The sequence below is a fragment of the Semicossyphus pulcher genome, unplaced genomic scaffold, assembly GCF_022749685.1.
Source record: "Semicossyphus pulcher isolate SPU_LCO1_2020_fin unplaced genomic scaffold, fSemPul1.0.p SCAF_12, whole genome shotgun sequence".
NCBI lineage: Eukaryota > Metazoa > Chordata > Actinopteri > Labriformes > Labridae > Semicossyphus > Semicossyphus pulcher.
In genome coordinates, this window is record NW_027211626.1 from 12,083,843 (window position 1) to 12,097,155 (window position 13,313).

General features: G+C 41.7%; 1 protein-coding gene across 3 annotated transcripts in view; it reads left to right on the forward strand.

The window, feature by feature from the left end:
* Positions 1–13,313, forward strand: part of rgs7a (regulator of G protein signaling 7a) — a 61,349-nt gene that overhangs the window by 31,547 nt on the left and 16,489 nt on the right. For all 3 annotated transcript variants that reach the window (XM_069658411.1, XM_069658410.1, XM_069658412.1), the window contains 2 exons: positions 37–133; positions 3,842–3,892. In XM_069658411.1, coding sequence (XP_069514512.1) covers positions 37–133; positions 3,842–3,892 — 148 coding nt within the window. The remainder of the gene's footprint in view (positions 1–36; positions 134–3,841; positions 3,893–13,313) is intronic.

Genomic DNA, 13,313 nt, shown 5'->3' on the forward strand with positions numbered 1-13,313 from the left:
CCTCCTCTTCTCGCCCACTGTCTCTGTGTTCTCCAGATGGAGGAGGTAATAGCACGCATGCAGGATGAGAAAAATGGCATCCCCATCCGAACAGTGAAAAGTTTCCTCACCAAGATCCCCAGTGTTTTTTCAGGTAAGCTTTTTGCTACGCCGCTCTTTTCTGCTGTGCCCTTCTCTTCTCTTCTCTCCTCTCCTCCACTTGGCTCCCGCCCACTAAGTACCCGACTGGTACTTCTTGCCAAACAAACACTGAAAGCATTCGGAGAGTTGTTCGGTTTTTTTGTTGTTATTTTTTTTGTATTTCACACCAGCGGTGCCAGAAAGTCAAGAGGATTGTATCGGATTTTCAAGCTGTGCAGGCTAATAGATAAGAATTGATGCTGTAGTGAAACTCCATTAGAGGTTAGTTAAGTTAAAGGCTGCGTTCAAAAGCCAAGAGGCCATCACCACTTTCATTTTTGACTGCACAGGAAGACAGATAGATAACACACTATATCATTCAATATAAGCTTACGGTTCCAAATTAAAAGCCTCTATCAGCTAATAGAAGTTGCTGCTTTACAGTGGATAATCTATCCTACAGTTGCAGGTCTAAAGGGTCAAAATCCTGACAGTCTACCTATAAATTACTAATCCATACACTTGATGTAATTCCCTGTAAGTCCTCGTTACTGCAAATCATGCACAACCTTCCTTTTTGCATGATGTTGCCTCAGGGCGCCGACAATGCCAGCACCACCACTGGTCACTGCTAACTAAGGCTCATGCTGTGCCTGTCACAACCACTGACATGTCCAGGCTCTGTCGACGTGGTGGCAAAGATGGGGCACAGGTTTGAAAAACAACAACAACAACAAAAAACAAACAAACACTGGCAGTGAGCATCAACATATGACCACAAACAGATTAGAATTTGAGGAGTAAACTTAAGCAAGCTGTAGTGATGTGTAAGCGAAACAACGATTAAAGCTTTGGGCGTCTAAAGGGCAGCAGATGCACATTTCCTTCTTTTGTTTTCGTGTCCTTTGTAAAGCAAAGAGGAATGATTTTATATCCGCCTGAGCAACATAAGCTCAGATCCAAGTCTGTTCTGTCTTCTTCTAAGATATTATACATCAGTACATTTAGCACACAGCCATACTCGCTGTAGGAACAAGATAGAATAACAACAGATGGCTTGTTCTTGCAGCTCTGCTTTGCTCCTATACCCTGCATACAGTACATTCATACCACTAACAACAGTGCTGACTCATCAACACGTCTTAAAACTACATCCTAATCTCATTTCATATTCAGACTTCATGCTTAGAGGACAAAATATACTCCCATGCACGGCAGTAAGCGAGGTCACAGTCCCCCCTCAGCTTCCCCTCTGTGAACACAGACACTTGTGTTCAGTGGAGCACTTGGCCGAGCTGTAAGCACAACAGTCGGGGATGTAACCCATGTTGGTGCAGTGTGCTTTTCCTCCGCAACACATCTTTTATAGAGTCCATTGATTTCTTCACTTGGCAGTGTTTTTGTTTGTTACAGTAGCAACACTTTCAGTCGCTTTCAATTGATTGTATTGCAGAGAAAGCTGGTCAATCTAGATCCCATATTCAGCGTGGCTTGTTTTCCTTCTCTACCTGCTGAGCCGAGTTGTATTTTTTATTGTATTTATGCCAAAGAATGTCTTCTCACACAGGTGCTTTAACTGTATTTGCCTGTAATTTTCAGCCACTTTTGATTTTATGAGTATATGAATAACATATAATTGTACACCCACCCACAGACATGCACAGCCCAATCTATGGGCATGATATTAATCGATTCCGAGAACAGCCTTGTCAGAGGATTACCTTACACATCTCATTTAAGCTCGCTCTTCGAAAGTGGGTCAACTCTGATAGTGTGAAAATGGGGTTGTATTAATGACGTTAATCCATGGAAAATCTCATCTGGTTATGGGGGCGCTAAAAGAGGAAGTAGATCCAGTGAAAGAGAAACGGAGAGAGACAAAACACAGACAGACAGAAAGAGGGCGTGATGGACAGAGAGACGGCCACAGGGACTGTCTTTCTCACTGCATGAATTCCCTCATGTCTCCATTTCACACCTTTTCTCTGCCTTCTGTGGCTGTCGTCTCCTCGGCACACCTTCACCTGTCAGCATGACAGCCTGTAATAATAGCCTGGAAAATACAGTGTATATTTAGCCAGAGTGCCAAAGTCACATGTTGTGGTGGGGTGTGAAAATGCCCGAGGGGGGCAGGGGATGTTTTTTCCGAGGAAATGATTTAGTTTCAGTCTCCGATGGGGAGATGAATTGCAAAATAGAATCCTCCTTTGAAAAAGTTTGAAATCAATTGTGGAAAAATGGCAAAAATGACAAACAAGTTATCACGAGAACATTACTCGAAATAGTTTCTAATGATTGCATCATCTGTTGTTTCAGTTTTTTATTTATTAGGGTAAAGAAGCTACAAGATTGTGTAACATTTACTGGACGTAGGGTTGGGAATTACATCTCTTTGAAGGGAGCTGGATCTTATGGCTCCATTCCTTTCCGAGAGCCGTTCATCTTTCTTTTTTTTCTCTTTTTTCCAGTGGCCAAAATTCTCCGCTTTAAAATTTAAAAGGAAACAGCAGAATAATATAGGAGCAATTAATCAACGTCATTGATTTGCCAATAATTTATGATACAACTCTGTATGACTACAGAGATGCCTACAAAAGAACAACAATCTTGGTGAAGGGTAATAATGTTGCACACCATCGTCACTATGTGGCATTGACATGATTTTGCAATTGCCTGTGGTAATCCAGCATAAAGGGGAGTGGATCTTGTGCGGGCAGTGAAATTAAAATTAAAAAGAACGGCTCTCACCTACAACTTTCCTGTTCCCGCTCAAATCTGAGTGAGTCAGCAGTTGGTGAACGACAGGAACCGGGTAACTTCAAACTTCTCATCACTACAACTTGCCATATTCACTGCGACGAAACGCCGACAACGATCCTGACTCCCATGCATGAGTCGCCAGAAATAATTAAAGAGTGAACTATGGCTGAACAAAGAAAAGATAAGTTACAACCATAACAAAGGGATCCAACCAAAGATGTCTGGTTAATTTGGGACCAATGTGCCCGAAATTCATTTTTTTCGCCACTAGGTGCTCCAAAGAGCCCGAAACTGAAATCTTCGAGATTATATCTTTAAATAAGACCAAATGTTAACATTAAATACCGATAGGAGCACCGTTTCTTTTTGAGCTTATCGGTACTTTTGGTCCTGACCAATCACATACCGGTACCAAAAAGGTTCTCGAAACCCATCCGTACAAGGCGGTAAACATTCTGCTGTTAGTGGGAATTTAAATATATGGATTTAATAGGGATTGACCTCCTCTCCTCTCCTCTCCTCTCCTCTCCTCAGGCTGTACTCTGACCTCATAACATCTCAGTGTTTGTTAGTGACAGTAAGAACATGATGCATTGACTTATTAAGCGAAACAATTGCAACAGTGATACCTGTGCCGTGACTGAGTCACGCAGATTGTTCCTGTACACAATGGATGCTTCATTATGCCATTGTCCCTCTCTGGTCATTTATATTAATGGGCTCCAGCTTGGAGAGGGTGTCAGAAAAGAAAATTTGGTAATGGATGGCCTATTACCCGCCCACATGGTGCAAGGGCGAGAGGAATTTGTATGCACTGTGATGATGAGGGGAGGTTTGGCTGGGTTAAGAGTGTCATTGTTTTCCCTTTCATTTGCATCTATATGCAAAGAGGTGTTTCAGCACACTGTGAATATATTAGGTGTGTCAGTGATTAATATCTATGTGCTCTCTCTCCTCTCAGGTTCTGATATTGTACAGTGGATGATCAAGAATCTGGACATTGAAGATCAAGGTAAGAGAGCTGGCATGCACTGATCTAAGGCAGACGTTTTCAATAGAAATAGAAAACAGGAAGTAGGTTATTGAAGTCTGGCGGCTGATTTGTTCCCTTTAACAACAAGGTCAGCTGTTGGAGCTGCAGAAGTGGATGTGACACAGCTCGTTGAGTCATCCTTCTTTGGAACCCATGGCCTGATTTGCGTCTGATCGTACAGACACACAATACACATACATTTAGATTTAGTGTTCTTTACATATTCTACGGATATCATCGATTTCATTGCAAATAATACATTAATAAGAAAAAGATGCTTCTTATAACTCCAGAAGTTGCCTGGAAATTTGATCAGATTTTTCTCAACTTTTCCTCAGAGTCTGAAGCCCCTTTTACACTGCTTTTTCAAGGCAGGATTATGATGCCTCCGTTATGCCTCGTTGTCTATGTAAAACGCAAAGAGGCGGAAGTCGTTCTGCCTTTGAGCCGTCATCGGAGGTAGTAACAGAGCCGTAACAGAAGCGAAACGGCAGAGCCAGCAGGGCGGAACAGCGCCATGTGTGTGTATGTGAAGCAAGTTTTTTTGTTTATGAACGCTTTGCTTGCGCAACGCTGGAACGCTGTGTAACAACACACACTGGGGTGGCTTTACACTGGTGCTGTTTGGTCCAATGTAAAATGGCAGAGGCAGCATAACAACGGAGCTTTGCTGTGACAGAATTGCAAAGTAAAAAGGGTTACAGTAATCCAGTTACAATCGGTCTGCATAGCTAATGGATAACTTTTCATACTCTAATGATGAAAACAAATATATGCTAAAACAATGTAGCTCAACGTACTGACTCCATGACAACGTTTACATCCCTCAAAGGGGGACCTACAGCGGCAGGATCAATGACTGTATATATAGATGGATGACGCGTCTCAATCTGGTATCATTGTACGAAACTGAAGCCAAAATACCTCCAGTGACGGGCGCTGCCATCTTACGATGTTGACGTCATTTGGAGCCAGAGCTGCAAAGTACAGATCGACGGGTGGAGCCGCTGTAGCCACTTCCGCTAACCAACAAACACTGAACTTACCGAAAAAACCCCCAGCAAAGATCCCGCACTTCAGCTTCAACTTCAACTGTAGTGATTGTCTTAGTTACGTCCCCTCTCACCGTTCCTCCTCTACTCTGCTAATCTGGAACAGATCGGCTGCAGGAGCCAGATTTCTCAACAGAGCTGTCAATCATCCTTTTTACAGCATCAAATAACATCATTAAAAATAGACTTGTCAGAAAAATGAACACTTGGACGTAAATCAGCATGATAAGAACTAACTATAATGACAGAAACCATGTTTGAGAAACATTTATTTCACATGTATTTTGATTTAATAGTTTGACTCATGTCCCATCTGTTAACATGGAGGGGGCGGGCTTTATGACCTATACTGCAGCCAGTCAGCAGGGGGCGCTCGAAATGTTTTGGCTTCACTGTTAGGGAGCTGTCATGTCGTCCAATCCTTTCATACAGTCTATGGTCAGACCTGACAACCCCTGTTCCACTAGAATGGCGTGAGCCCCTTCTTAATTAATTCCAATGTTAATCTAAAGACTAAATTGTAGGATATCATTTTACAATTAATCTAAGAGTCAATACAACACAAGCAATGGAATTATTATAGTACCACTTTTTGAACAGTCATTAGTCTGCACTTAGAAAGAACACCTTCTTTTTGTAACCTTTGTGTACTCTGAGCTTCCTGTATGTAAAAGTCCACAGTTGAGCCGCAGCAGACACTGCAACTCTTCTTCACATTCTTCCATCGCTCAGTTCTAATTGTTCTTGTTTTATGTAGTGTGATGAAAGTACAAGTAGAATGTCTAAAGGGATAAATCAGATCATTAGTTGAGCGCCTCATTGCACATTAAACGACTCTAAAGTTGGCAGGTTGAATTGTGATGAATATGAGAAGTTCAAACTGGTTGCTGCTCGCACTATGATACAGAAATGTAGCCAACAACGAGGATCTCTTCTGGGATTTGTGCACTGTTGTTGTGTGTTTACCTGGAGTTTGCATTGTTTATGTGTGTGGGTGTGCATTCCAGTGTTTGTCTGCTCTATTGTGTGCCTCGGGATTGTACAGCGTGTTCATAGTTGTGATACTTAGCTGACTCATCAGCTCAAAATTCCTTTGTGTACAGTTTAATTTGTATGCAAGGATCTGCCTGGGTTTGTCAGTCGTGCAGGTTTATATCAATAAGCTTTTTATGCATCCACATGTGTGTGTGTGTGTGTGTGCGGGGGTTGTGTTGACTTTGTATGATATTTATGTGTATTTGTGTGATTTTGATTGCACTAGAAAGCAGTTAGATCATGGTAAAACTCAGTTTAACTTTCCAGAGTAGACAGACTTCTTATGCTTTCGTTTCAGACATTTACATTTGCCCATGAGATTATCCTTTTCCTCTACCCTTAAACATCACTGTGATGAATGTTTCTATGTCTCAAAGCCTCTAGTATGCAAAAACAAAAAGGGCGGGAAAAACATACAAAATCAGCTGCAAAAAAAAGCTTCTGCTTAATGTGCTGAACTGGGCCTAAATGCTTATTTCAATCGGGAGAGACAAGTAAATGAAGTAAGGAAGAACATTTATGTTGCCATGATGATGTGATAATGAATCATGGTCAGACGTATTTGGCGCTTGGACTCTACTGGGACATATGGGGCTCGAAGGGTGTCAGCCCTGAGCAGCAGCAAGATATATCCCCCCAAGGAGCCCAGACTGGTGGCGGAGGAGTTGGCTGATGATGTCATTTAAGGCCACGTCTACAAGTACACGGGTATTACTGAAAATTCAATTTTTGCCTCCTTCGTTTCATAAAGAAATCCCGTCCACAGTTATTAAAAATCCCCGTCCAAACAAAAACGCCAAAAACACAACAGAAACTGTCATGAGAATGCCACACCAACAGGCGGCGATATAACCCGGTCATGCAAAGAAGAAGAGTCGCGGCCGATCAAAGGTCTGAAAAAAATCTACCTGACACCTTTGTTCCTCAATAAAGTGGACGAGTAACTGTACATATATGTGTAAACATGTAAGAAGTCCTGTTACGCATCACTGTTTTTGTCACAGCCGTAATTTTGCAAGGAATGTTGCCTCTGTCACCATGAAGATAGCGGCGCACAGCCTGATGTCACGAGGCAAAAACTCCATTTACCCCGTCTACACGTCTCCGCAGAAACGGAGTGTCTAAAAGTCTTCACCCTGCCGCAGTTTTACAAAAGATTAATTTTCAGTGACCTGAAACGGTGTTTGTGTGTGGACGGAAAAGCTACGTTTTGAAAAATACCCGTGTACGCGTGGACATGGCCTAAGGCTGATGAGATGATGAAGCTGATGATAAAGACCGTGATTGGGAGGTTGAGGGTCGCGCAACAGTGTTAATTTCGTTACTGAAAATAATGACAATAAAAGTTCGTCAACAACCTTATTTCCATGATGAAGACGAGACGTTGACGAGCTAAAATGAGACGGGACTAAAAGTGTCTAATCTGTCTGACAAAATACAAGCAATTCATTCCTGTAACTGGTTGAATTGGTTGAGGGTCGTGTGCAAATCCCCACTGAATCCAATCGAACCATACAGGTGATGTTGTTTCAAAGCGGCAGCTTGACTGCAACATGACAGCGTCAACACAAAACGGAGACTTTATTTAAGTAAGCTGGCTCGACAAAGCCCCAAGCACCAGTTAGAGATAACGGGTATGACGGAGGCGGTTATGAATGTTCTCTATTAACCCAGGCTGTCTGCTTCAGACTCTGTGCGCGCTCACAGAAAAAGGGACATGTTAGGCCCCAAAAGGACAAAAAGGAGCAATCATGGGCTGTCTGCTTCAGTCAGACTGTTTAAATAAGAAGCGATGATGAATATTTTTACTGTAAAAACCAACACTGCTGCTGCAAATAAGGAGAAAGAGGAAGGGGCAGTGCGTGTTACTGTAACTGCACAAGTGCGTTCTGTGGCTTTACATGTGTAACGTTACGTTCCAGAAGTTTCCATACAGTAAACACATATAACCTCAGCTGAGGATCTATATTCTCTGTGGAGAACATCGTAAGGGAATAATGAATGAAAGGACGGCGCTTTACAGCAGATTGAACCAGTATTAGGCTAATTGAATTGAAGACTAACACTAATACTAAATCTAAAATGCTGCAAAAATTAACACTGATGCATAAGGACGGAATGAATGAACTGGAGGGTTAGTACAATATGATTGGCTAACATTGCGAGTGTGCAGTACTATCGGACAGATGTGACCAGGTGATGAGAACAGCTGAAGAGTGCAGGAAAATAAGAGTGTGTGAGCAGGATGGTATGAGATACGAACAATATAGTCCCCGGCTGAACTTATGCTACAGCTTCATTTTGTCATGCTGACTGAGAACAGGAAATAGCACATATGTCGTTCCCTCGAGCACATTTACATTTATATTGTTACATTTTTATGTCGCCAGCAATTTTGAAAGTTATCATCTGAAGCAGCACTCTCCATCAAAATTGTCAAAACTGCGATTTGATACCAGCGAGGAGTCTGACAACATGTGTCAACAGGCAGATGTTCTTTGTCCTTCAGGGCCATTTATCTTTAATTTGTTCACTTTTAAAAAACTGCAAACAGGCACAAACTGTGCTGTCAATCGCCCTGCGGTGGTAAAAAGAGTGTGTGAGGAAAACTAAGTGACTTGAGCGCAGAGCAACTCCTGGCGGGGCTGACGAACACAGCAAAAGTGAAATGCAATTAATTTGGCTCACAGCACGACAGCAGCATTTATTATGTAAAGGCAGATGAGCTTATATCAAAGTTTGAGTTTTTTGGCTAAACGGATGCCACAGATAATTTACAGACGCACTCCAGATGAACTCATTATCGTCCGATTTTGCAATCTCTGAAATCCCCAATCCTATTTTCAATTTATACTGGATCCTATTAGCACAACACAAAGTCCTGCTTCAAAGTTCTTCTCAAAGGTTTCAGATCTCTTCTGCATAGTTTAGCAGCAGGTTTTGCATGTGTAACTCTCTGCTGCAATACTTTCATTAAACCATCTATTTTATAACAGCCAATTTATGTCCAGCATGATAGGAAGTGAAATTACCTGCTAACCTCATGTAAGGTGGCCCAGACTTCATTCATTAGCAGACATTAGTGTGCAGGCCAGACAGCTCTTTAAGGGATTGGTAAGAGTGAGAGGATACAAGTTAATGGGGTGCAACAGGTTGACAAGAGCTACAACATTAACATTAACTGTCTGTTGGAAACACTGTATTTATAATCTGTTTCTCTTACAAATCAGAATCTTAAAACTGACCCAGGATCTGTTTTTGTTTTAAAAGTTAGATTGTTTCTAACACTTTTTTATCACTTCAAACTGGAACTAGCTTGACTTACCTTTTAGTGATATGATCTCTCATCCATTATTTATCCAACATCCATTACATCCACTTATACATCATACAAAACAAGACTGTGTGCTGTAATGATCCAATAGCTGCTGCAGTTTCACAAGTAATCCAGTTGATTGTTGTCTGTTAATCCGTGGTTGGAGAGCAAACAGGAAGTGCTAGCTGCTAATGCAGCATGACTTTACACGGTGCAGATGCACCAAAATGTTAAAGTTGGGCTACATGCAGCAAACAGTCCATACAAACAAGCTAGCTTTTTACTTCCTGGTTACATCACCCAAAGCATGATGGGAATTTTGGAGGGAAAATTCAGAAATATATCCATTCCTTAGAAAAAGCCATGAATGAAAAAGAAAAACAACAGAAATGGCTAAATGCATGAATAAGCCTTTTCTTATTATTTATTTTCCTTTCATTTTAACCCAACTTACTGCAGATTAACCGTGTAGGGAGTAAAAACTGAGCAAAAACAGCCTTAAAATAAGGTGAATGGACTATAGACTGCTTCACACACACAGTTGCTCATCACGATGCCAGCAGGATTGTAAAAACCCACTTTCCAGCTCTCTTGACATTTGACCTTCCTGAAAATCAATAAGACCATCTTACTGCTAAAATTGATTTTATGATACAATAATGAGCTTAAATGTGCATCCAGTCTGTCAAAAAGATGTAGGGCTAATGATCAAAATATAATATAATACAAAACAGTTTTTTTATGGGTTAATTATTGCGCATTACAAAATAAAAGCCTCTTTTGTGCAAATGAAACCAATAACAGCAATACATGCTTCAAGATAAGTCTGCCAAATGTAAACGTAAGCTGTGTGAGTGTGTTCATGAGACAGGGAGGTGGGGAACATATATGCACACTCATACGTACATACATGCAAATATACAGTACAAGCACACCTAGACAAAAGGAGGTTAAGTAAATGGTAATGTCAATCCCTGTGGGGGAATTTGAGCGGTCGAACAGCAACATTGAACACCACATGGACCGCATCAGGACAAAAAGACAATCAGTCAGTCTGTGAGTGTGTGTCTGTGCGTGTTATTAAGGTGTAAATTGCATATGGAAGAGCAGCTAATCTGATCAGTGGACCATGCGGGAACAGTAAAGTGATCACCGAGGAGAACATGTGGCTCATCAGAGCCGCGTGGAGAGGCTGCATGCTGCTCTGTATTACGGAGCTGATGGTCTTCTCCTCCAACCTTCTTCAAACCTCCTCCTCATCAGACTCGAGAGGCACTCTGTGAGCCGAGCACTTAGATGATCTTTTTCAGTCTCTTGAGATCACCCCTCCGCACGCCGCTGCCCTGGAATACAAATGTATAAAAGCTTGAAAGTTCTTTAAAAAAAAAAAAAGATGGATTTATGAAATAGTGCGCGTGTTCTCTCACTAGTCTCCTTAAAGGTGCAGTTCTGTGGTTTTGTATAAGTCTACTATATCCTCCTTTGAACGCAGTGTTGGAACAAGTACTGTTACTGTTATAGCAGGTTGACAATGCTGGTTTTAGCTACTTTATATAACTTATATACTTTTGATAGCCGAAGTTCTGTGTGTGGGTGTGATGGGCGGTGAGAGCTAGTATGGAGGGAGGCAGTTTTGAGGCACCAGAGCTAACTGTTGAGCCTCCCCGAGGTGTCGTGGGCCTAACTTGACGAAACACCGGAGAAGGGAGGTGCCCACTTGATAACCCTTTTGATGTGCTGGCTCTCGCTGCCCATCTGACTACAAATTTGTGGGCCATTAGGTGTCATGTGGTAGGTAGTATCAGCGTTGTCAATACCTGGAGCTAGCATGAACGGAGCCTGTTGAAGGTGGCAATGCTGCTTGGGTTGCGGTGTAAGGGTCATGTGGTAGGTTAGTTATAACTATTGGGATAAGGGTTTCTCAACAGAGCGCTCATCCTTATCAGTAGGGCACAAGTATCTTGTTTTTAATTCAAATATACATTTTCAGTTGTCCAGTCCAGTGGATCCCAATCTTGGGGTCAGGCCCCAAGGTCACATGATAAATCTGAGAGGTTGTGAGATGATGAATGGGGACAAACCAAGATAAAAGAATTTTCTGATAAACTTTTACTTGAATCTTTACTTTTTATATGGATATTGGATACATTGACCTCTTTGGACTTGAAACACTATTTGAATTTGCTGCACGCTGGAGGAGTGGTTAGCGATGTTGCCTCCAAAACACCAAAGACATGCTCGCTTTATTAGTGACTCTTAAAACTGCCTGTAGGTGTGACTGTGAGCGTGAAATGTTGTCTGTCTCCATGTGTCAGCGATCAGTCCAGGGTGTACCCCGCCTCTCGTCCAATGACAGCTGGGATACGCCCCAATTGCCCTGTGGCCCTGAGCAGGATAAGCGTTACAGATAATGCATGGATAAATTTGCTGGTTTAAATACCAGAAAAAAATTGTATAGAGTGGAAACATTGAGTGAGTCAATAAAATTAACAAATTGGATTTTTTTCAAGCTTAGTATGTCTTACATTTTAAATCATTCTAATTTTAATAGGGGAAAAAATGCCCCTTCTTCACCTCAGCTTCTCTAAACTATGCATACTGTATAGAGAAAAATATAGGAATCAAAATAGAAGTACAAAAACAGAATCGCTGCCCTTCTGTCTTCACATGAAGCTCAGCTGGAAGAACTCTCTCACACTCCGCCTGGCAGGGCTCCAATCTGCTGGGTTTTTGGCACCGAGCTGGTGATATGATGAAATCAAAGGGTGTTCTCCCCCCAGACTCCGAGGCTGGCCTTTCTTCACAACTTGACTTATTCCAGTCCAAGGTTTAGTCGTCTCTAAAGCTTATAGAAAAGCCCGCGATATGTTAAAGGGAAACGAGTAGCTCCCTCGCTAATAGGAGCTGATCTTTAATACACTCCTGCAACAACAACACGGCCTTTGTTCATCTTTTATTCATCCCATCTCATCCTGAATTGTAATATCCATCTTCTTTATCCATCATACTGTACACTTTCTTTACACTTTAGCTTTATCAAATTTAAACTTGAGCTGGATGATTCCCTAAATTCGAAATATGCGCGCAACGCAGTGACAGAAGGATTATTTGGGGGGATTTAGAGAAACTGTTCAATCAGTAACTGTGTTCAGAGATGACATTCAACATCCGTCCTTAAAACAGCATCAGAGCGCCCCCCCCCTCCCAGCTTCACTTCAACAGCAGCAGAGAGGCTGAGAAAAGCATCACACAGACAGACACTCAGCCCTGTGTTTGAAATACGGGAGACAGCAAACTCCAACTGCACTGTCCTAGATGTCACTTTTCATACTTCACTTTGATCTGGCTTTCATCCCTGCTGAGATAACAATCCACAAAATGAAAAGTGAGAATGAATAATAAGTCAAAAGGTGGATGGATGACTGGATTTCATGCTTGTAAAAGTCTGTCTCCTTGAATTCCTCTGCATTTCATGGAGAGAAATGACTGCCTGTGATTTAATAACACAGAAAATATAACGTACAGTACGTTATATATGCACACATGGGACAGTACTGCTGCCAGAAATAGCACAGAGGATAAGGAGGAAGGGGTGTGTTTATAAGTAAACAGGTCTAAATAACTTATGAGTCATCATTTATTAATGAAGTCACACACATGCACGCGCGTGCACACACATAAGCATCGTGACCTCTCCAGGCTGTGACAGTCGCCGCGGTGGTAAAAGAAAAGCTAATCTATATTTATCTCACATACACACCCGGATATGAACGCACAAATGTGTGTGTGTGTGTGTGTCAGAGAGCATATCTTATGCATGCAACCAGTAATCTCCAATTGTAGCGTTCATTACTCTGCCTATTTAAACCATGTCAAGCATTTCAACCTTTGTATTTGTTAGCTTGTTAGCGTGTTAAGATCACAGTATAGGGCTAGAGTCCCCTGAGATTTAAACTAAATATGTACTAAATGATCAAATTAAATGATAGGAATCAAC